The 25,689-nt window shown below is 36.3% G+C and overlaps 2 protein-coding genes across 2 annotated transcripts in view; one reads left to right on the top strand and one right to left on the bottom strand.

Moving 5' to 3' along the window:
• Positions 1 to 293: 293 nt before the first annotated feature.
• Positions 294 to 8,456, top strand: cnih4 (cornichon family AMPA receptor auxiliary protein 4). The gene is made up of 5 exons (XM_034017156.3): positions 294 to 469; positions 1,100 to 1,168; positions 1,778 to 1,890; positions 4,524 to 4,664; positions 6,444 to 8,456. Exons 1-5 carry the CDS (start codon positions 401 to 403, stop codon positions 6,469 to 6,471), a joined length of 420 nt encoding a protein of 139 aa, XP_033873047.1. The 5' UTR covers positions 294 to 400; the 3' UTR covers positions 6,472 to 8,456.
• A 3,565-nt stretch (positions 8,457 to 12,021) lies between these two features.
• The window catches only part of wdr26a (WD repeat domain 26a), a 108,194-nt gene continuing 94,526 nt past the window's right edge, over positions 12,022 to 25,689 (bottom strand). The window contains exons 13-15 of the mRNA XM_034017007.3: positions 19,813 to 19,998; positions 18,817 to 18,888; positions 12,022 to 16,140 (exon numbers count right to left, since the gene is read on the bottom strand). Of these exons, the coding sequence (XP_033872898.1) occupies positions 18,830 to 18,888; positions 19,813 to 19,998 (245 nt within the window). The 3' untranslated portion in view covers positions 12,022 to 16,140; positions 18,817 to 18,829. The remainder of the gene's footprint in view (positions 16,141 to 18,816; positions 18,889 to 19,812; positions 19,999 to 25,689) is intronic.

Genomic DNA, 25,689 nt, shown 5'->3' on the forward strand with positions numbered 1-25,689 from the left:
ACACTGCTGACAAACTTCAACGAAACAAAGTGCTGAAAAATTCAGCACGCGGTTTGAGAAGTGGACCTGGGTACGGGTCTGAGGGTGATAAGTGTGCAGACATCACTGAGACCGAGAACTTACAGTTTTTATGTATGCATTCACCACAAATATATGTTATTTATTTATTTATTTTACTTTTGATATAAGCGTCTAGGAACAAACGAAGCCCAAAATATGTGCTAAAAGCAACAAAGGAAATATTGTAATCGACGGGCAGCACGGGCAAGCCAAATTGCAACCCTGCTTCCGTCCTGTCGATCATGATACGACCCGCCCCTAACACGGTAGCACTCCAAGCAAGCGGTCGGATGTAATTCTACTCACAGGAAGTTAGCAAAACGAGAAGTTGAAGTTGAAGATGGAGGCTGCTGTGTTCATTCTGTCTTTGATCGATTGCTGTGCTTTAATATTCCTATCAGTTTACTTTGTATCCTTTACATTTTGTTGTCGATAGTTTTCAACCGTTAAGTAATGTCACACAAACAAGAACATTGTTGTTAGTTTAGTTTCAGAAGCTTAGTAAATGTGTGGGTGGAGGAAATCGTTGAGACTGCAACATAAAGAGTTCTAGCAATTTGTTTAAGTTACCAAGTTACTATATATATATATATATATATATATATATAAATCATGACATTACTTCACAGGGAAAAGATGATTGTATAATATTAATGTTTAGGAAGATTACCTGTAATTCATCCTAATCTTACTATTAACCTTTGTTTGTATTTGTGTGTGTGTGTGTGTGTGTGTAGGATTACACATTTCTTTTGTACTTTGTTTCAAAATATAGCTCGTACAGTTTACACAGCTTTACAGCTTCTCGCGTTAGTTTAATTTTACCGTGTTGCTCAACTGACACTATCAGGAAGCGAGAGGATATTTTTTTGTTGTATATATTGTTTTAAAAAGCAGATGCAAACACATACTGAGTGAAATTGACGAAGTGGAATGCTTTTTAATAAAATTTAGTTATTAACTTGACAAAACATGTTTTCATAATATTTGCAAGTGTCCAGAAACACATGAAAAAACATCTCCTTAACTCCTCTTTCAGATAATTACACTGTCAGATTTAGAATGTGATTACATTAATGCAAGATCATGTTGTTCCAAATTAAACAAAGTAAGTTTTTTTTTTTTTTTTTTTTTAACCTGATGTTTATCATTATGCACATTGCTATTAAGTGCACGATCAACCATCCATTTAGGTAAATGTTTTGATGATGCTTAAACACAGCGTTATATTAATGCCAATGTACTTGACAGCTACAATTTATGAGAATTGGATTGCTGTTGTGGAAAAAACTATGCTAAATTAATGAAAACGGGACTGTTTTTAATGTAAACGATGAAAACCCTATTGAAGCGGTAATGGTGTCCATATTGATCAATAACTTTGAAAATGGGTTAGACAAAAACAAGTAGCACACACTTCAGTAAAATTTCTGCATAATATTTTTCAGTAAAAGTGGACGAAACTTCAGAGTGGCTTTATAAACACCTCATAAATGCACATTTGTTACAATCACTTCATTTTTTGTAAGTTTTACCTTCTATTTTGATTGCATGTTTTAAGGCTATGGATTAGTATCTGCTATATAAACCTCTTACCATAGCAGAGTTAAATTGGCTTTGGGCAGATGAAGAGAGACTATCACAGTATTAGCATGTGTGATTAACTAAATAAAAAGTGAAGATTGTTACATATTTATTGCTTTTTGTTATTTTACAGTGGGTTGTTCCAGAATTGGTAGGCCAAGCAATAGCCACAGCTCTGATGTTAGTTTCATTGCATTGGTTTGTCTTCCTCCTGAACCTTCCTGTTGCATCTTGGAATATGTACAGGTAAGTGTGAATGGGTTTATCCAGGACCTTCTTTGAAAGGAAAGTGAAGATTCATGAGTCTGCAACATTCTACCTTAGATAAATACTCTAATATATCCAACTATATGCAAATTGATCATAGCAGAAATGTGATTGGCTTGTGATGACCATGTTTTTTTATGTAGCGACTTGCCTTGAACAATTTTAATAGACAACCTTGCCAAGGCTATGTATGCAAAGTTTTGCTTCAGATGGCATTTACAGAAGAAGATGTTTCAATATTTTGGACAAATCCAATATGGCCACTGAACCATGGGACCAATCGACTTCTCTTGAACAAATCTAAATATAGGGCATATTGGAGAAGAATATTTTTTTTAATTCTTGAAAAATCCAATATGGCTACCAAACCATGTGACCTGTGACCTTCATTTTCAGGCTGGCACAACTGCTCACAGGCCTCGTGTGAAATTACATGAGTTTTCGTGCAAAGGTGTCGATTTTCCAGACATTTGAAAACTTGGCATAATAATAATAATTTTAACAATAACAATAGGCTTCCAGCAACTTCGTTGCTTGGCCACCTAATAATGATAATAGCAGGGCTTGAAATTAACGCCAGACATGTGACAATTGCCGTAATGTCCATCAAAATGTGTGTCTATTCACGGCAATTATGGCCGCAGTGCCATTTTTGTTAGAGGAACTGGAGACGCCTGTACATAACAAATTAGGATGTGTTTGGATCCAAACAGTAACATGATTGCCTGGTTAAGTCACATCAGTGGGAAACAAACAAACAAATAATAAACAAACAATTATTTCAAGCACATGGATTTCTACTGTGCAATAATACTATCTTAGAAAACAGCCATTCAATTGCCGTTAGCCCATAATTTAATTTTTTTACCACAACAAAACCAAGACAGTAGGAAACAATATTCTACATTGTATTAGAGTGTTTATTATCATTATTTGTCCATTTCATGATAAAAATAAGTTTGTGTTTTCAGTTTATCCATAAATGCAACAGAGTGCCTCAGCATTTTGTATGTTACAAATGGGAACGATATTTCAGAGTTTAGCTTTTGTTAAATCTTGGCTTCCTTACATTGGCTGTGAGAATTGATTTTAAGCTCCTACTTCTGACATACAAGGTTTGTAGGGAACTTGGTCCAGATTACATTTGTGAGCTGGTGGCGCCATACCCGGGTCGCACTCTGCGTTCCTCCAACGGGTCTGCTCTCTGTTGCTTCCTTCTGCCTTGTCTCTATGGGTGGAAGAGCTTTTTCTAATTATGCGCCCAGACTCTGGAACTCCCTCCCTGAGAATATTTGCCAGGCTGACTCGCTTATGATTTTTAAAAGTAGGTTAATGTTACTTTCCATATGGCTTATTCTTGATTGTACAGCGCTTTGTGATAACTCTGTTGCGAAAGGCACTATATTAAAACCAATTATATTGTATTGTGTAAAAAATATATTATTAAAATCCTCACAGGCTCGAATTGAACCTGGGTTGCTGGTTGCCGGGCAGGCGGGCTGCCCAGCAGCAATGCAATTGGCCATGGCGGCGGTGGGGAGGTTTAATTTCCTGGTCAGGGATCTCGCCGCCTCTCAGTGCATGGCTTACCCCTGTCTGCCAATCGCTGAAATGCTCTCTGTGCGGTCTCTGTGATGACAGCTGTTTGTCAAACGTCTTTTCTGACCCTGTGTGGACAAAAGTCACCCTCATGCCAGCAAGCCAGTAGCCACACAGGACAGTTCATACAATTCAAAATGTACAAAGGCAGCTTTTGCCAAAAAACAGCATTTTCGGAACAAATAATTTGTTATTATTAAATTAAACTTTCTTTCTGTGGCTAATAATTAGCTTTATATATGAACCCTAAGCAAAATTACACAACATTCTACACTTTGGCCATGACCCAAGTTTAATGGCCTTGGTGCCCTTTACAAATTTATAGAACTGAAGGCCATTTTTGCCTTGCCCTGTTGTTTTCCAGTTTAGAGCCCTGTCATAGTAACAACTGTAATACACAAACAATGTAATTATAACAGGCACATGCTTTACTCTTCAAAGCAGAGATTGTGTGGCCATGTATGTAAGTGTTTTATGGGAACACAAAACATGAGTGTTTAGTTAGTATATTTACATAAATATACTTATGTAATAACCAAATGTTTCAATTATAACTTTTTAAAATGCATAACAAAAATGGTAATTGTCTCTGGTTTCTGCACACTACATTTGTTTTATAATTTACCCTTATGTTTACAAAAGTAGCACTGTACTTTCAAATCTTACAATATTGGTTTTCCCTAAAGGTAGTTTCAATTGCAGGAATAATTCCTCCTTGAAGCTTTTCTAATCCATCATATTGATGCTACGACATGCAGCTCAGCTCAATAGTATTTTTGTTATATTGGTAAAAAAAAATGTAAATAGAAGAGCAAACCATTTAAACATAAAGGTTACAACTTCCCCAAATATGTATTAAAAATAGGTCAGGGTTAAGGTGCGCTTGCAGAGCTCTCATGGCACCTTCTGATGCCAACTCTGACAGTCGCACCTCACCATTTAAAAAGCAAATCAACAGTATGCAAAAAATATTACTAAATTGTGACAATGATTTTTTTGCATTTTATTCCAAGATTTATTCGGGTGCCCCTGGGAAACATGGGTGTATTTGACCCCACCGAGATTCACAATCGAGGGCAGCTGAAATCACACATGAAGGAAGCCATGATCAAACTTGGCTTCCACCTACTTTGTTTCTTTATCTACCTGTACAGGTAAGTATTTTTTATAGTATGAATACAAGCCTCTACATGCACAGTGGACAGAATGGCCTTGTATTAGTGGGGTGCAGAAACGAACATCGGTATTGTGGTATTTGAGTCCCCTCTCAATGCTCTGTGTTCCATTCAATAAGTCATTTAAAGAGCATGTAGATTCTGATTGCATTGTCTTTTCATTGTCATCTTACTCGGATGCAAACACCATAAAAAGGTGAGAGGACAGTAAAACTATGAAAATGTAATTTGAGGCGACATGCTTTTAATATTTTTGTAAAGCAGGTGGGCACTACCTGGAAAGAAAGCAGAGGAAGGACACCAATATATGGAGTGTACCTTCAGATATTTATCAAAGCTAAGAAATGTTCAGCTGCAAACAAGAGGAGCAATAGAAATACTGTAGTAGTGCTGGAATTGATGTAGGGCTTTGGATTGTAAAATATCATGGACTACACCTTTTAATATAATTGAAGGGTTTGTCTTTGCTTTTCAAAACTAATCCATCAAGTCCATTTTGGGGGTAGCACGATGCATTTTAGAGCAATCCCCATTACATGAAAATGAATGTGTTAACACTAGAACCGCAGAGATTTCGGACTACATACAACCACCGCCCCCGCAAAATGTGCGGCTCCATTTTAAAACAGCTTTGATATGAAAATAAAAAACAAACAATCGGATACAACTTTATTTTTATTTGTGAACATCATACATAACATTTTCAGAGCAGAAACACTGTATTTACATTGAAAATAAAACTTTTTTATTTTTTTCAAAAAGAGCACATATACATAAACATGAAAAACTGAAAAAATAAACTTTACGGAATAAACTTCTGTGTAAACAGGTGTAGAAAGCTGTATGCACATAAAATTATAAAACATAAATAACTTGTTATAAAAATAGCATAAAACAAAAATATAACATAACTTATGCAACGTGAAAGCGCTTTGAGTGAAATGGAGTTCAAAGGCTGGCTGTCTGTTCAGAGTTTTATTACAGCTTTCTAAGTACAATCTACGCAGAAAACGTTTTTATTGCATTTAGCAACCTGGCATTGTCTTTTATTCCCTGTGCCAGTGGACGCAGCGCTGGCTGAAGGTTGATGGGCATTTGCCAGCCGGCTTTTGTGTCTCTTATCAAAATTGAGTCCCTCCGAGTGATTGTATTGCCGGTGCACTCCTTGTACAAAACCAAAGCTTTGATGGCTGCTAGGTCCAAAACATTATAAAAAACAGGGAGGGGGGGGGGGGGGAGTAAAACTGATCATAAACATGTATGGACTAGCAGAAACATCAAAAAGATCATTTACATTTATTTTCACAGGAAGCCTTAGAGTTATGTCATACAATCTGAAATGCAATGTGTTCAAAGTATCTGATTAATAACTTATTTAGGTTTTTAAAAAAATCAGGTTCAGTTAAACTTAATTGGCATCTTGATGCTGTGTCCATGATGTTGTCGGATCTTTATCCAGTAAGCAATTTATTAAACTTTGCATTGCCATTTGTCATAAGAAGTTATCCTAACTACAGTGACCTACTTTTTCAAGGTTCTAAAACATGATCTATTGAACTTACTGCCCATATGAATTTGGTGAAACTTGGCATGGGTAGTTATAATATGCAATTCTAGAGTGCTGCTTGTTTGTTCCCACAAGTAGGCCAAGCAGCTAGGGTGAACGGTGAAATATAAACCCAGGCTTCAAGATGGCCTAACTGTTTATTTGCTCTACCTTGTAAATCTCTGATTTTGTCTTGTTTTCTTTGTTCACAGTATGATCCTGGCATTAATAAATGACTAAGTTTTTATGTCACCTTTGGAATGAAGCTGCCAAATCGTGAATCATCACTCCAGTTTCACTTATACAGCAATGATCAAACACAGAACATTTCAACATGCAGTATATATTTATTTTCTTTAACAATTAAAAAATGTTTAGATATTTGTTAAAAGTATTTTTCTCATGATCTTTCAGTACAATCAGTTATGTTTTATCAAAAAAAAGACAGCAAAGCTATATTACCGTTTAGATTAAGATTCTTTGTTTGTTCTGTTTTAAAAACATTTGAAGTAGATTCCCAAATAAATCTTGACTATCCCTGAAGAAAGAATTCTAGTGTTTTTTAGTCTTCAAGGTACCAATTCATATTTGTATTCAGTTTGTAACCTGTGCTGCTAAATGCAGGGAGTCTTAAGCTGTTGAGGCTCAAAAGGCTGCAGATACAGTAGGTGTTTTGGATGTAGCCTGCTGATAGAAAGTTGACCCCAAAATCCCCCATATTGGTTCCTGTAGAATTGGATACAACCAAAGAACAACAGGGAGGGGACCATATCTTTCCATCTTAACCCTAAAGTTGTATTTTTTTTTGTTTGTTTTATAGTTGGCACTTTACCTCATGAGCTGAGTGTCTTCATTTGATTTTATAGAAATGGTGACAATCTTTGGTCCTCAAGGCCTTTAAACTCTTGATTTAATATAAACAATTATTAACTACATTCAGGACTGGGATGGAGGTTTTATTGGTTAATAAATAATTTAGCACTTGGTTGGACCAAAGTCCGGTACTGTGAAGCCTCTTGTTGGTCCATTTAGTGGTAGTAAGTTTATGATCCCTTTAGTCTTAGTTTTTGGTTACAAGCATGATCCATGAACTTGTACTATGTATATAAATCAAGGTACATATAAAGGCTGTTCTGCCTGAGGATCTTTCTAAGGACAGTATATTAATTGAAGTAGCCATTTCTAACATCTTTATCAAAAAAACGTCTTAAATAAACATGAAGCATTTTATTATAGTGCTACAAATGTCAAATGCTAGCAAACATTCCTGAAGAGGGGAAAATAAAAGCACTGCTTTTCCAAATTAAATCTTTTGTCTGGATTAATTTTACAAGGCTATACAACATTACAGCAGGTTTTATAGGTAACTAAACAGATTTTGCCAAATCCTCAAGATACAAGAATGTAAGTCAACCATTCTGGCATCAAGATTATTGGAATATCACATTAGATGTTACTGCAGAAAGACACCTATAGGTTTTTTGTACTCACTCACATTTCCATGGAACTGTGTTGGTATAGTGTGTCCCAATGGAAATGCTTTGCTCTTCCATTTTAATGTACATCTGTCACTCAGTACAGGCTGGTTTTACAGACCCTGATTAGCATTAGTCTTATGCTACCAAATGTTACCTTAGGTAAGATTGTCCAAGATTAGTGCTAATCGGGGTCTGTGAAACCAGACATGGTGTTAACGACAACTGCCTTATAAATATGCTTTTATCTTATAGACCTTTCAGATATCGTTCTGGTATAATTTGCTAAAATGTTTAATTTATTTACAGGACAAGGTCCAATAAGATGGAAATTCTACAGAAGAGCACTAGGGCCATGCGAGGAAAAAAAAAAAAAAAAAAAAAAAAACTTTGAAAGGTGAAATTTCGACATTCTACATACAGCTGGGTCTGGCAAAAAGCCGGAGAAGGTGGAACTCGGAACTCTTGTTTTACATGGGATTGATCAATAATCTATGTTTCTCTTTAGGCAATATACAGTTTTTAATTAAGGCTCTTTGAAAAAATACATACGTTTGGAGCAATGCAAATTATGTGTTTCTATTAAGTATTATAATGACATCACCAAAGGTGTAATTCCTATATGAAGAACGTATTTCCCGAAGGTATCCAGTATCCGATAATAAAAACAAGGCAGCCGCAGCCCTATGTAGTAGTACTCCATTAAGGCTGGCTTTTCTATATTTAAAAAAAAAAAAAAATGCCATGCCCCAGGGTAACGCCAAGTGTATCCTATTGTATGGAGTTCTATCTCTTATAACTGAGATTAGCAAACTACACAAAAAAAGACATTTGCGGATCAATAGTAACATATTGTCAAAATATTAGTTCAATCCATAACCCAGGTAAATAATGACACATTGTAATTGATATGAGAAAATTGCATGCGATACATTTGTCATTGTTTTATTTTCTCTTTATTAAAAAAAGTGAACAGCCTTGATTCAACACACTGCTAGTTCATCTTTCAATCTGGGTAAGCCGGACCAAGACAAAACTGCCTGGACAGGTCACTAAAACAATGTGAAACATCTTTAAAACTATAACACACAATTACTTCATCGCTATAAATATTAAAAAGAATACTAATTTTCATTTTTTTTTTTTTTTAAATTAATACAAATGCTCACGGACAAAGACCAACCTTCCCCAACATGGCACTAAATCGATGAAAAACGTCTTGCAGACTACCACACAATTTAAAAAAGTATGAAAACTCATAATAATTACTATGTGCAGCCTAGAGATTTTTCCAAGATGTTTTGCATTGCTTTTGTGCCCCTTCTGTGCACTTTTGTCTTGGTGTAGCTTTCACCCTTCCCCTTCTAGATCTGTGTGCTTCATGTAACCCACCCTTTCATGCCATGTTACTGAAACAGTCCATCAAATCAACAGTAAGAAGGTCACTTGAAATCAGAACTTAAAGGATGTGTTGCAGTAAGAATACCTCTGTTAAGAAAGGTGAACAAGACTAAAAGGCTAAAATACATACAGAACACAGAAATTGGACTATGGAACAATGGTCAAAGGTGCTTTGGACTGTTGATGGACAATGACCCCTGTGCCTTCTGCCAGTTCTGTTGTCAATTCAACGCTTGTCTTCTTTCTATTCCTTAAGGATATTACCTTCAAGTATTGCTCATCCTTGTTAGACAGCTTTTTGGGTCTTCGAGTCCTGGGTTTGTCAATTACAGATGATGTTTCTCTGTACCTGTTGATTATGCTTCGGATACCACACCCTGAAAATCAAGTGATGCGAGCTATTTCACTCAATGTTTTTCCTTATTTATGCAAGTCAAGGTTGTTATAATAGTAGAAAACACTAGTGGAGGCTTTGAGTAAATTGTTAATGCTCATAATTCATCAGAGTAATAAAATGAAACAAGTCTAAGACTTTTGCACAGCAGTATGTGCGCACACCATATATATATATATATATATATATATATATATATATATATATATATATATATATATATATAATACTTTTGGACAATCCATTCTTCATATAGGAATGACACCTTTGGTGATGTCATTATAATACTTAATAGAAATATGTAATTTGCATTGCTCCAAACATATGTATTTTTTCAGACATTTGTCTAGGCTGTGTAAAAATTATCAATGTGGCAAAACATTGTTTATTGATAAAACAGCCTTAATTAAAAACTATATTGCCTAAAGAAAACACAGATTAATTATTGATCAATCCTGTGTAATACTTTACCTGCCTTTTCAAACAGATCTGATTCTATAATATATGTGGGGAAAATGAGTTAACACAATTGCAATATCTGCACACTGCTGATCGTCTATCACCAAACATGCAGAATTGCATCTGTTTAAGATAACAATGTGCACTACCTTTATGTCAGTATCTTCAGCCTCAGTGTAAGCAGCAAATAAGTAATTTAAAAACACATTAACAACTGGATATAGACCTACCCCATGTAGGCTTGATTTTTAGAATGCTTATGTCTTAAGACCAATTTGATCTTATCTTAGCTGTGTGTGTCATAGAAGTGGGTGTCGGCAGTGGTGCTAGCAATGCCTTTTGCAATCAAAGCAAAACAGTCATACAGGGATGTGATGCTCTCGACTATAATGGTGAGGATTCAGAAAATGTTTAAAGTGAGGAAACGTGATGAAATGAAATTGACCAGCACATTGGTAAAAGAGAAATAGATTGTATCAACGGTGAAAACAGATTTTAGAGAGAGATGCTGGCTGAGTAAAAATACTAACCAAGTAGCAGTGGATAACTGACCCTGATGGGTGCAACAAGAATCAATAATTTACCCACATAATACATGGTGAACTTATTTTCCTAAAAACTCACAAGCCTAACAGTACAAGTCATTTCGCCAACATCAGCTTTCCAAATGTACACTTTACTAGTTATATAATTTACTAACCCCATTTTATAAATATCTTGTTACCATGTATTATAACAAAATAAAATATTCCCAATACGACTAATTCTAATAAGGTTTGTAATTGGTCATTGAAAATAACTTAAAATACAAATAAAACTTTAAAAACTCAATTTTGTATTCCAAAGTTTATTTTTTTATTATTAAAACTGGTTACTATAAACAACTGCATACACCATTTACCCCACTGATGTGCAAGCTGTATTTTAAATTGAACCCTCTAATGCTAAACCATTTACTGTTTTTACCCCCATCCGACTATAATATATTATATATATATATATATATATATATATATATATATATATATATATATATATATATATATATATATATATATATATATATAAACCCTGAATGCTTTATTTAAAATATGCATACAGAACACTTCCTACACAACATTACAAAACAGTACAATCACTTTTATAGAATATTAATAACACATTTAAATGCAAATTAGAGCTCTCCAAATGTCCCACTGAAAAGCCTAGAAGATGCATACAACTTACGTTGGGTAACTATAGAACACCAACTCTTTGGGGGAAAAAAAACAACAACTTAAATCCAGACATGGAAATAAATGTGCATTTTGAAGACTTTACAAGAGAATGAAAAATGAGCATGTTTGTCTAACAGTTCTCTGAAAAAAAAGTGTTAATTTTGAAACATTTTTTTTTGTTTTGGTAACCTTCATCACCTTCCCTACTCCATTATTTTAAAATCATAGCATTTATTTAGGTGTGATCTTTCCATTCCATTTTCCAAGTTGAGGGTAAGAGAAGCCACCTGAAGTTTAAAAAAAATAATAATAATAAAAAATATAATAATAATAATAATAATAATAATAATAAAACCACAAGAAAACCAGGAGTTAGACTGTGGGGGTGGGGGTGGGGGTGGGGGTGGGGGTGGGGTCCTGAGTCCTGGCTCATGGTTCTCCAGTTTAAAAACGTTCTCCATCATTCATGTGGCTACGAGAATACTCTGTTGTTTTTGTCTTTTATTGAGTTTAAGAAAATACAAACTATTGTTAAGTGCAGAGCACCACCATAAAAAGTGATTCTGTTTTTTTGTTTTAAAAAAAGTGATACAATAAAAAACAAATATTAATGTAATTTCTATTAACAAGATATGTTAAAAATACTACATATTAAAAAAACAGCTGGTAAAATGTGTTCTGTAAATAATCAGTAGTGGGGAAAAAGGTGAAAATAAATAAATTAAAGGCCGAATGGCACTTTACATTTTAAAGTGATGATACAGCAAAATAAACAAAAACAATGTATTGTCTGAAAAGAAAAAAAGGAAACAAAATCCATAAGAAAAGATGAGAGCAGAAAAACTGTCTTTTTAAACATTTAATATCAGTCCATAGCAAATAGTCATACATACCAAAAAAGCTCTAAATGTAACTAGATCCTCCACAACTCCATATATATAAATCTTGACAGTTTAGAAATCTGAGATGAGCAAGTATAGTATTTTATCAGCCTCTGCAGCTCGGTTCATGGATTAAGCCTGCATTTGTACAGTTAACAAATTGCTTCAAAATACAAATAACTGCTGGGAGAAAATTAATCATCATCCAATATATGAGCAGAAACAAGACCTTTTTGACAAAGCTTTTGTGATTCAAGATGGGAGACGGGTCACAAAGTCTAAAAGTCATGCTATTTTCTTGAAGGTCAAAGCAAAATTAAATCACTTAAAACAGATTAAATAATGACTTGTGCCCACCTGCAGTGCAGGCCATGTTCTGTACATTCAGATTCAGAAATGCAATCAAAGCAGGCTGCATGTATTATACACGGGGATACAATCAATGTATACAAATGCAATATTTATCTTCTATGTTTTTTGGGGTGTATAGGGTGGAACTGTAAGCAGCAAGATATGTTTTCTGCCTATAACTATATTGGAGGCAACCTTATCAAATAGATGTTTCAGGTTGGATTTTGAAATCAGTGTCCACACTTTTTCACAATGTTTCTCCCAACTTAAATCAACATAAATAGTTATGTAATCCGACTAATTTAAATCACACTTAAAAGGCAGTCATTGATCAGGCAGACCAAAGCACTTTGCACCAGTCTGAGATCAAGACCATAAAACAGGTAGAGGTAATAAAAAGAAGTGATAAGTGGCACTGTTAAATTGACACATAGTAACTATAGGGACTTCATAATACCTGTACTGTGTGAAACATTCTATACAGTAAATGCTTAGAATAAGTGTCAACTTTGCAAAATAAATATAACATTTTATGAAGTAATTGGGAGAATCTAATTATCTAAATTTATGGTCATTTAATGGAGGAAATAAAGCTCATGTTAATGTTAAATACATAACTGAGTCTAGACCAAAGCTGTAATTATTCAACTACATTATTCAAATATCCACAAGCATATCAACATCCTGCCTTTGTTGGTTTGAAATTCCATTTATCTATGGTTTTCTGCACACGCTACTATTTCATTTAAAAATTATTTGCGATGACAAAAATCTTTTATTTATACTATTGTTTTCAGAAATAGGTATATTATGGGTTTCTAAATTATATTTATTTTATTTTTGTAATGTCCCTTCCCTGGAACCAGGTCAAACCTCGTATATTATTTAATAGTCTCTACTAAGTTTTTTTTTTTTTTTTTTTTTTTTTTTTTGTAATAAGGACAAGTTTTTTTTTTTTGTTTTGTATTTTTACTTGCTTGAATTTCTGTTTAAGTTTGTGACTGCTCTGGCGTCTTACGGAAATATGTAGCACCTTACTAAAAGGCATGTGAAAGCTAAATTAGGCAAGAAAGTGCTCCAGACAATAAAGCAATTCTAACCAAACATGTTTAAACAACTTGCTAACACAAAGAAAAAATAAACATTTAAAATCATACATAAAAGCTTAAGAGACAAAACATTACCAAGAGAATGTTTCTAGTTAAAGCGGCATTTTGCCATGATGGCCCCAATTTTCAGATTTTCTTCCATTCCCCAACCCGCACCCCTTGAAGAGACTTTCTGCATCCCAGTTATATATATATATATATATATAAAAAAAAAACCTTTACAAAAGTAAACAGTTGCACTAACTATAGTTACACTCAATGTTATGATTGTAAGGTACAAAATAATTACAAAAACTGAAAATGCAGGTGGAAGTTAAACATTTTTATACAGAAAGAATAAAGCAATCTCAACCATAAAATGGTTTACCTTCTTTAAAAATGTATTTTGATTAAATTGAAACTACTCTGGGTATCAAAATAATGACATTACAAACTGGTATAGACTAAAATATACAATAACTAATTGAATAATGTAATTTTTTTTTTTTTTTTTTTTTTTAATTTTTTTTTTAAATCTTACTCCACAATTAACCTCACTGTTTAAACCTCTAAACCTAATTGTCTGAGTTGAGTATAAAATTGAATTATTTTTTTCCAACCTGGAACAACTTCACATGAAATAAGGATATAATATTGTAAAGTTCTGCAAATATATCAACATTCAAATAAGTGTTCCAACAAAGCAAAAGCACAACAGAAATGCGCTGTGTAAAGGGTAAACTGTAGCAAAGGATGGTTTAATTTAGGTAAGCCAAAACTTTCCACAACTTAGATAAAAGTACTTTCTACACAATACAGAGAGATCTGCTCATATTTGGACAAGTTCTGTAATTTAACATGCCAGTATAATGTTCTTCTAACATGGTAGAAAAGAAGAAGAAAAAAGTGAACCGACTATTTAAAAAAAGAATCTTAACAATTTAAGTCTGCAACATTTTGCCCCAGAATTAAACAGAAAACAAGTTGAGTTTAGGAATTACCAAGTTAGAAGCATCCCCCATAGCTGAAATAACTGCAGTGGGGCAGTTTGGACTTTTTTTAAGCATATTGGAAAAAACTCAAGTCATATTTCTCACCTACTTTATAAGTATGAATACTGCAATAGGTGAAGGCTAGTACAACGATTAAACCAAAGTCTACAAAAATCTTAGGACAGCTGGGCACATCTGAAATACCTTGATCACTACTGATGGAAACTGCAGTTTGTACACTATAAAATGAGCAGATATCACCTTTTCCCTGTGCCGTCTGAAGGTGCAGTGTTTGGTTTATAATTATGCAATGCCACTATAAGCTAAGTTTTTGAAAAACACAAAATAGCTAGTTCGTTCTTCTCAAAAAGAATATATATATTTTTAAATACAGGAGTGGCCAATTTTAGATAATTTGTGTACATAACTAAACAAATGCATAGAACATTTAGATATTACATCTTGAATGCAAAAATAAATGACAGAGGGCATACTTTTGAACTGTTTACCAAATCTAGGAAATATCCCATTTATATTTAGTCTAGTACTTTTGGGGGAGATGTCAAACATTTCTGTGTGTATGTATATATTTGATACAGAGTAAAACATCACTTAAGCTTAGCCATGAATCATTCCAGTAGACCTTGCTCAGAATGTCACAGACCAGAACAATTGGGACAACTCTGCTTTTGTTCTCTCTACCCCTTTTCTCTTAATTTTTGTAATTATAAAAAGACAGCCCCCAATGTTATATATTGAACTTAGTCAGTTAAATAAGGATTAAGATTAGGGCCTGCATGGCAAGATATGTGGTACAGGTGTCAATAGGCCTGCACAGTACTGTAGTTAAGATCAGATGGATGGGATTCTATTGCTGTTTCAGGTAATCCATGTATATCATTCCATAAAAATGTATGATACATACCACTGGTTAATTCAGTCTGATACTGAGCATGTGCTACGCAATGATTCCGTGTAATTATGTAATGATCTTGGCTTCTCCATGCTAATAAAGTTTGAGAAACCATGAACCGTGCTGTAGAGATTCTAAACGAGACCAGCCTGGGACACTCAGGAAAAGAGGAAATAAGGATAAAATACCTCTCCTATTAAATGTATATTCAGACTAAAGCACTCCATTTTCACTAATCAAGCCTTCTAAAATGTTAAATAAATTCCAAACAAGCATTTGAATTCCATTACGTAGAAGAATGACAAGGAAGAGAAAACTGCCAGACCAAAATGGCAAAAAGAAAAAACAAAACTAAACTAAAACAAAAAAAAAAAACACATTGCTGAGTTCAATGGATAGTCTCAATGTAGCACAGTTCTTCACAGACCAATGGGGATAATTCAACATGGTGTCCAACTGCGTTCTAATGACGTGCTTCTTCTTGACTTGGTTACTATGAAGCAAGGTGGTAGATGCTTGGCTCCGGTTTGGGTGCCAAAAATGGTTGTTTTTTTTTTCTTCCTCTCTCTTTTATATTTAAACGATGAGCCATTTCTGTCCAGTGATCGATCAAGATTGTTACACCAACTCCAGAGCGATTTAAAATGCAACTATTTTTTTTGTTTGTTTTTTGTTTTGTTATTTAGAGAAGTCATCCACTCCAAAGTCACCATCAACTATTCATGCTACTGCCATCCTCTGTGAGGAAAAAGACAACAAAAAGGTTTAGAATACAGAATAATACTTTTTTCCCTTTAGGCTTAATCATTTTAAAAAAGCTATTCTACTATACCAAGATACTCTGCTTATTCATTATAGGGACTTCTGTCACGCTGCATCAAAGGGTTATGGGATACAAAGAGCACCAGAAAAGTTTTTTTTATTGGAGAGTCAATGGAGCGGTGTCGGACTGAGCTGCTTTTATTGATATTTAAAGTTATTATTATTTTTTTTTAATGGTTTTTTTTTAATTTATTGTTTAGTACCCTAACTTCTCTGTTTTTTATATATATATGTATAATAATAAAATTAAATTAATAAAACTAAGGCCTGTATTAATTGATTATAGTTTAGCTTTAATACATTTAATTAAGGTAATATTACAAACAAATTCCAACTGCAGCAGCCTGCTTGACAAAGTACATTTGCACAGCAAAATATAATGCTTAAAAAATAGCCCTGGGGCTCTCACTGTATCCCATTACCCCCTATCTGCTGTGTGACTGAATTAAAGGCGGAGTTGAGTATCTTGGTATAATAGGATCTTTGATTTTAAGTCTTTAAAATTGAAAGGCAGACTTGTCAATTGGGTGTCAGACTGCAACTTCCTGTATTTGTTCTTGAGCTGTAGAATAGGTTCCATTCCATTTAATTGAACTCACTATAAATTAGCTGTGTTTTGAAATTATATATATATATATATATATATATATATATATATATATTTATATATATATATATATATATATATATATATATATATATATATATATATATAATTTGTTTATTTATTTTAGTTATATTATACACACACACACACACACACACACAGTGTTGTGAAAAAGTATTTGCCCCATCTGATTTTTGCACATTTTTCACATTGTATTTGGTCAGATTTTTTTGTGGGTTGTATTAGTATATTAGAGGGAGTCTGAGAGAAAAAATGACACCAAAGTTTGGTGCTTCTTTCATTTGTTTGGTGTGCAAGGTAATCAAACATGCAATCTTCAGGTGTGAAAAAGTTATTGCCCCCCCTAGTTAACTCAACCCAATTAAAGGGATAATTAGGGTCAGCTGTTTGAGTACTTTGGTTAACAACCAGGCCTGATTTGGGCCAGCCCTGCCCAATATAAATCTGACTAACTTTGGCCCTTACCATCAGAGTGAAGTTGTCAGCACACAGGTTCTAGAGGCACATCATGCCACGAACAAAAGAAATTCCTGAAGACCTCTGGAAAAACAGTTGTTGATGCCTATCAGTCTGGAAAGGGTTACAAAGCCATTTCTAAGGCTCTGGGGCTCCACCGAACCACAGTCAGAGCCATATTGTCCAAATGGAGAAAGTTTGGGACAGTAGTGAATCTTCTCAGGAGTGGCCGTCCTACCAAAATCTCTCCAAGAACAAGGTGTAAAATTGTCCAGGAAGCACAAAAAACCCTAGAACAACATCCAGGGATCTGCAGGCCTCTCTTGCCTCGGCTATGGTTAGTGTTCATGACTCCACCATCCACTGGGCAAAGATGGGATTCATGGCAGAGTAGCAAGGCAGAAACCATTGCTCACTAAGAAGAACATGAATGCTCGTCTCAAGTTTGCCAAAAAGCACCTGGATGATGCTCAAGAGTTATGGAACAATGTTCTATGGACAGATGAGTCAACAGTGGAACTTTTTGGCCGACATGGGCCCCGTTATGTCTGGCGAAAACCAAACACTGCATTACACAGTAAGAACCTCATACCAACGGTTAAGCATGGTGGTGGTAGTGTCATGGTTTGGGGATGCTTTGCTGCATCAGGATCTGGAGGCCTTGCCATCATTGAAGGAACCATGAATTCTGCTCTGTATCAGAGAATTCTACAGGAGAATGTCAGGCCATCCGTCCGTGAGCTGAAGCTGAAGCGCAGCTGGGTCATGCAGCAAGACAATGATCCGAAACACACAAGCAAGTCTACATCAGAATGGTTGAAGAACAAGAAATGTAAAGTTTTGGAATGGCCTAGTCAAAGTCCAGACCTAAACCCCATTGAGATGTTGTGTCAGGACTCGAAACGAGCAGTTCATGCTCGAAAACCCACAAATGTCACTGAGTTGAAGCAGTTTTGCATGGAGGAGTGGGCCAAAATTCCTCCACAGCGCTGTGAGAGACTAATCAATAACTACAGAAAGCGTTTGGTTGCAGTTATTGCTGCTAAAGGTGGCGTAACCAGTTATTGAGTCTAAGGGGGCGATTACTTTTTCACACAGGGGCATTGGGTGTTGCATAACTTTCTTTAATAAATAAATGAAATATGTATCAAATTTTTGTGTTACTTGTTCACTCAGGGTCCCTTTTATCTAATATTAAGTTTTGGTTGAAGATCTAATAACATTCAGTGTCAAGAATACGCAAAAATGCAGAAAATCAGACAGGGGACAAATACTTTTTCACGGCACCGTATATACACACACACACCCCCAATGACTTAATCCTTGAATTGCAAAATATGAATACTCAACAAAAAAAAAAAAAAACTCCCAACACAAAACAAGTGACGAATCCTAAAAAGTGTATGGAGATAATTGTGATCAGACATTTATCCCAATGTAGCAATTCCCGAAGCCAATACAGTTGGGAACAAAACATGCCAATGGCACCCCACCCACCAGGTATATACCTTCGGAAGATGATTATAGTAAAGCATCATCTGGCAGCACAGCTGGATGAATACCCATGGCTTTACAAGATCCTGTGTTTCAAGAAAAAGTGTGCACAGGATTGACAAGAATTAAAGATAGTAAAATAGAGAAAAAAAGTGTATTTAAAACTCAATCATGTGAAGGAGTGGGGAGCAGGGCTTTCTTGGAACAACTGAATAAAAAACATTCTGGATATTAAGACCAAATACTGTTCACCAGGAAGGTAAAACCTACAAGAAATGTAGTCAGTTAATTAGACAAATGTATCCGCTAGTTCTTTCTTCATCATTTTTACAATGATGAAGGCACTGGCCCAAAACATTTGTCTACATCACTGTTATGTATACGTTTTACCATAACAGTATTCCTAAAATCATAAGGTTTATCTACGTATAATATGAATCTTGCGCTAATTTATTTAGCATTCAACAACATTCATCCTCATTAATGCAGCGAGACAGACCCTCCTCTGATACTTGGATATAGTTAAAATATTGAGTTTCACTGCAGTAGGTTTTTTCTTCTCATACGATTGGCCCTATTTAAAAGTAGATTTTGAAAAGGGGTCCCCAAACAGAAAATCAATTTAAAAAGCCTTATGCTAGAACAAAACATAAAACTAAAACAATGTGTTAAAGATGATGTGTCTTAAGTCAGGAGAGTGACACTCATGCAATAAAAATCAACTGTGGCAAGCAGGTGGTGTGAATGAACAGCACTTGATTTCCAAAATCATAGTTTTTACTTTGTTACTAATATTTACTTCAGGTTTGCCAACAAAATACGTTAAAAAGGGATTAAACATCCTAATTTGACTGAAAAACAAACATTTCAATGCTGTCAAAATGCCAGTATTTGTCACCAACATTTCTTGTTTTACAGTAACTTTGTTTTCTGTTGTTCAACATCATCTGGATAAACAATGTCCAGACCCCAATGAAGATTAATAGAAACATCTTTGTTACCATTGTTACCTTCAAAATCCTGGCTGTCTACAAAAGGTGCTGGTCCCCATATCCTAACAGTGCCATCATCAGAGGCACTCGCCATCATGCCAGGGACCTGCGGGTTCCAGCTAACGCAGTTTACTGTGCGTGTGTGTCCCGTCAGCTCCGCAATTGGCAGCTCACTACGTTTGTGCCAGATATACAGCTTATGGTCTAAACAAAACAAACAGGGTTAATAAAATGCTTGGAAATACTAAATTAAAGCTATCAGTATCATGTCAAATAGACCACATAAACATGAAAAATGTAAGGGGGATTAAAAAAAGCCCTACTAACTGTATGGTTTAAATACAGTTCATGTGAAATACAGGCCTAATGATACTGCAAAAAATATATAGAACATTAATACTGTGTATTATACTAGGTAGTGGGAACTGTGTAATTACAGTTTCTAAAACTCAACTGATCAACTATTTTACCAAAAGACTATTAATCCTGAATGGGTATTTACCTCCTAAAGACCCAAATCCTGAAAGTTGTATATCAAAGTTGCTCTTTGAGCCTGTAACACAGTCGTGGCCCGGCCCCCGAGGGCACAAAAATACTGCGCTCACAGATCTTGGCGTCATTTTTCCTTCAAATCTGCTGCAACCATGGACGCAGCAACCTTGAAGGTTAATGGTTACATTGCTGGGAATCAGGGTTATGATCAGGGATTTGGAACGGAACGGGAACCGGAAGAGGAACGATAAAACGAAAAAAAAAAAAACTTTCATGAACAGAAACAAAAACGAAATTATTTATTATGTTCTGGAATGAAAATTATATTCAAGGTTTTGTTTATCAGTTAATAAGGTTTTTTTTTTCGTTCCCTTTCAGTCTGTTCTCTCTGTCTCGTTCCACTGTTTTCAAACAAACAATCATTTGAAAAAAGCTCTCTTCCCATGGTACACCCCACTTACACCCCAGTGTTCGACGACAAAGCATTACATCACAGCCAGCTAATGAAATTCAACATAACATTTAGGTTGCTTTTTTCGGAGCAGCTAGCAGTGAATCAAAATCACACTATTTAATTTGCCTTCAGTTCAGGCTTCCATCTTCCGGATTCACGTGATCGCTCAGAATAACAAGTACTGTTAGTAACTTATTAAGTTATGTACACAGAAAACAAGCTGTACAAATGTGTGGTAAGTGGAGTGCTTTGTTAATAAACTGAGGTTTGTTAGTTATATTCCTGGATATTAAGAGTAAAGGCACTTGAGAAAACAGCAATGTTTATTGTATAACAAATTTCTTTCATTGTATTCTCAATCATTTAATGATTCATGATTTAACTGTTCCATGTTTCATTTTCATTGTTATATCCAAAAGAAGTATGTAGAAGTTGCACGTGTTGAATTTGTTGTATGTCTTACTGTGAAATGTGCATACCGATGCTTAATAATAAAGTGTTCACACGTAAGGCTACGATTTTATCACTGAGGTCACGGAAATCGTGAATTAAAAAAAAAAAGTCAGTGAAATCCTGAAAATGGATATAAAACAGTTTTGATTAGGCAGATTCTTTATTTCCTTTAAAACATGCATTATCATGCACTGAAAATATAAATCTGCGAGTATCTGTAAATTGTTTGGTTGTTTCACGCAGCATTTATGTGTAGCTATATAGGTCAGCGAATGAGATAGCTGAGCGAGCAAGCATGTAAATCAGTGACAGCTAAAATGCAAAAAAAAATTGTGAGTGACCTGTTTTCTGTAAAGACAGAACAACAAATGCATGAGACAACAAAAGTTTACCAACTTACAGAGGCTTTCTTTACAACATGCTGTTTGTTTCAGAATCGTGGAAAACTATAAGCCTGGTTCATGCAGTACTTCTGTTGCAGATGAATGCAATACGTCAGGCACAGACGTCGCATACCTTTTGACTGCACAAAGTGGTCGCAGCTGTTGTTCATATAAATACAATACTTTAATGTACATTTAACCCTTTGCGATCCTATGTCGGACCAGGTCCGACATTACAATTTTCCTTTTCCGGTAAAAGCACAGGACTCTCTAGTCGTTTTTTCTCCGGAAAAAGCCAAGAAAATTACTCAATGGCCGAGTGAGACTAATAGGAGCCGAGAGAAGCCGAAAAAATAAATAAATACATAAATAAATAAAAAGGGGGTGGATCTGAGCAATACACGGCCCCGGCACCACAGAGATAACACGGCCATAAACAAACAAGATAGCTGCTTCTGCATCCAGCGCTCAAAGAATATCACAGACATTTGCTGAGCTTTTTGAGATGTTATAGTAATAAAATAATGACTTGGATCGCATTATTGAGGAGTTTGGTGATAAAACGAGTGATCAGGAGATGATTTATCAGTATGCACGACTATGAAGAGGTATGTGAAAAATACAGCGAACAAGGAGTGGGGCGGGGCGGGGCTGGAGATGCAGTACTGAGTGTCCTGTTGATATGCAGTGCCTTTTAAAGCTGTTTTACTATGAAAAAAAAAACAACAACGTTTAAAACAGAGTGTGTAAAATAAACAGCGCATGTGAAAATAAATTGGACCTGACACACCTGAGACGCGCTGAATAAATGGACTGAAAAGGGTTAAGTAGATGTGCCGAGTTTGAACCACTATACAAGAGGATTAAAAAAAACATTGTTGCTCTGTCCTCTCAACCAACAGAGAACCCGAATGGCATCATTTCAAACATTATTTACAGAGATGCAGGCATGTGACAGTGAGAGATATTTTAGAATGACAGATGAAAGGTTTGACAAAAAGCTGTGCTTTCCAAAAAAGACGCGCGTTGCAAGAAGTCCCTCGACTCCGACCAGAAATGATGTCTGTCAGAAGTATGTACTCTAAGTCTTTTAATCTAAAGTAACATTTAAACTTGTCAGCAATCGAAAGCAATAGTCTTTATATTACTGGTTTTGGTGTACTATTTAAAAGCTCTTGTGTATGTTGATGTAGCTAAAGCTATATTTGGTGAACTTTCCATGAATTCTTGTTTTTTTTTTTTTTCCTAACCTCGTCCGTGAGATGTACTAAAAATGACAGTGCCAAAATTGTAGCCTTAGTCATACGTAATTGATTACTTGGAGAGGATTTTTTTTCTGCATATCTTCTGTTTAAAACAGAGTAGCGATGCAATAAGAAATATGCAGGTTATGGTAAATATATAATGCTTTGAAGAGATGTTTGTCACAAAAAATGTTATTTTGGTATTATCTTTCAAATATACAGCAGATTTGTAGAGCCCTGGAATTTTTTTTTATTTTTTATTACAGAACGGGAAAAAAAAGCAAGTGGCATATTTGATGGAGCAATGATCTTGATTAGCTGCAGAGTATTAAAGTCAAACATTGCATTAAGTTATTACGTTGAATGGAAGGGCGCTAACCCATCGAGATTGTTGGGAAATATCGCTGTTTAATTGTTTAAAAAACAAACAAGTTGTAAACTCGAACTCAGGCAAAAGGAAGAGAGAAAAGAGAAAAAAAAATCAACAGACTGCTGTAATTTTCTTTTAAAGGCTGCAACGTAGGCATTGTTGTTTCTATAGACAGGAAGTAAGTGCATTTATTGATACAGACAGATAAACTTGTCACACCGTTTTCCTTTTGAATTTACTGTATTTCATGCTTTCTTGTTTAATTCAAGAAAATAAAGACCTATGAACACCAATACAATAGCTTACTTGGCTAGAAAAAATCTGAACCGTTATTAACCGGTATTTCATTTTGTTCAAACCGTAACGAAACTAAATCAGCCGTTTCTAACTTTTGGAACCGGGACCGAAAATTCAGTTCAGTTCGGAGCCAAACCGGAACGGAAAAGAATCTGGTTATGATAATAACCTAACGTTCCCTATTAAGTACGAAATGTAACCATTACTGAATGAGTGAGTGTACCAAAGCTAACGCAAGGGCAAGATTGCGGAATGACTGGAATGCTACAAGGTAAAATTGAGGGAAATTTTCACCTCTATGCCTGTGTTGTAGGGGTCGACTGAGAAGCCGCCCTTAACACTATTTCCAAAATCAGGGATTTGAGGATCGACAACATTAGGTCTGTAGAACCTAGTGAAGGTATGAGGAGTAGCCCACACTGCTGCATTGCAAATGTCTCTGACAGATGCACCCTGGAATAAAGCCCACGAAGTTGCCATGTCCATGGTGGAATGAGCAGTGAGCTTTTCAGGAGGGGGCCAGCTCATAGGCAGTCCTGACCGTGTCTGCTATCCACTTGGACAGCCGCTGCTTAGACAGGGCTTGACCATGGGATTTTGCCCCACAGCAGACAAAAAATTGCTTGGACTGCCTCCAACTTTTCATCCTGTCAACATAGTACGCCAGGGCCCGAACTGGGCAGAGCATATGGATCTGTTGCTCTCTGTCAGACTGAAAAGGAGGTGGACTGAAATCCCCCAATTACACAGACTGGAACGCCGAGATAGTCTTCGGCAAAAAGGCAGGATTGGAACGGAGCGTGACCTTTGTCCTGGCCACTGTAAAAATGAAGCAGGCTTTTGCAATAGAGAATGCCTGCATCTTACTACCCGCTTTGCTAGCAAGCAAGAAAGCCGCTTTATATTATACAAATTTCAGCTCAGCTGAATGCAGGGGCTCAAATGAGGCTTCATGAGTGCATTAAGCACCACGTTTAGCCTCCAGCGAGGAACAATGTCCTTCATAGGCGGCCAAAGCCACCGAGCCCCTTTCAAAAATTGCCCCGCCAGGAAGTGAGCTCCTGGGGAGACGAGTCAATCTTAACATGGCAAGCTGAAATAGCTGCCAGATAGACCTTTATTGTGGAGGTGGATTTCCCCTCATCAAATACGTCCTGCAAAAATTGCAGTATTACTGCCATGGGACAAACTGTGTGATCGAACCCACGAGGCAGACACCACGGCTGAAAGACACCCCACTTGTACCTGTACTGGGAACACGTGGACTCTGCCCTTGTGTTTTGTCGGGTGTCAATAACCCTGTTGGACCGACCACATGGCTCAAATGCAGCCGTTTAGGGGCCAGACCCCAGAGATGCCCCTGTGCCTGACAGCAGGTTGCAGCACGTCAGCAGTCACCACAGTTGGCCACTCAAGAGCTGCATAAGGGTTGAAAAGCAGAGACCTGGGCCAAAATGGGGCTACTAGAGCACTTTGGTCCAGTTCTGCACGATTTTCCCCAGACACAGCGGGAACAGGCCAAGCAGTGGGAAGGCGTACAACAGATGCTTCGGCCACTGATGTCCCAAGGCATCTATTCCCATCGGGTCCCCGCCTCCTATTATGTAAAACCAGAGGGGACAGTGGGTTGATTCCTGGGACAAAGGTCTATCTCTGCTCTCCCGAACCTCTCCCAGATGAGGCTCACCACCTCTGGGTGAAGCCTCCACTCTGATCTGCTGGGGACTCTCCTTTGTCACACGATGGAGACTGGATGACCTGAGGCAGCCCTGGTGGTTGATGTAAGCCACCACTGTTGTGTGTCTGTATGGACAAACACATCTCCCGAACCTCCTGCAAAAAAATTTGCAAGGCCAGGTAACCTACCTGCAGCTCTAAAACACTGATGTGGACACCTTGTCATGGGGGGTTCTACACCCATCCATTCCACACAGTGCCCGAGACCAGGGGAAACACCGCCGTGGTGATGCCTAGGCATAGATGGACCAGCTGTTTCCACTAAGAGACACTGTCAATTGGTGGTCGTGGTTCATCGTGAACTAAAAAAACTCCTGCTGTAGGCCTGGCATTTGCAAGGTTGTTTAACCCTAACCCTCTGCCAACAAGGAGAGGAAGGCCAGCTCCTGTTTGCCCACATCCTCAGAGGCAACGATGGACAGTATATCCTCCTGTGGCCAATCTGTGCTCGTAGCACCGTGGGGC

This window comes from Acipenser ruthenus, chromosome 6 (genome assembly GCF_902713425.1).
Source record: "Acipenser ruthenus chromosome 6, fAciRut3.2 maternal haplotype, whole genome shotgun sequence".
NCBI lineage: Eukaryota > Metazoa > Chordata > Actinopteri > Acipenseriformes > Acipenseridae > Acipenser > Acipenser ruthenus.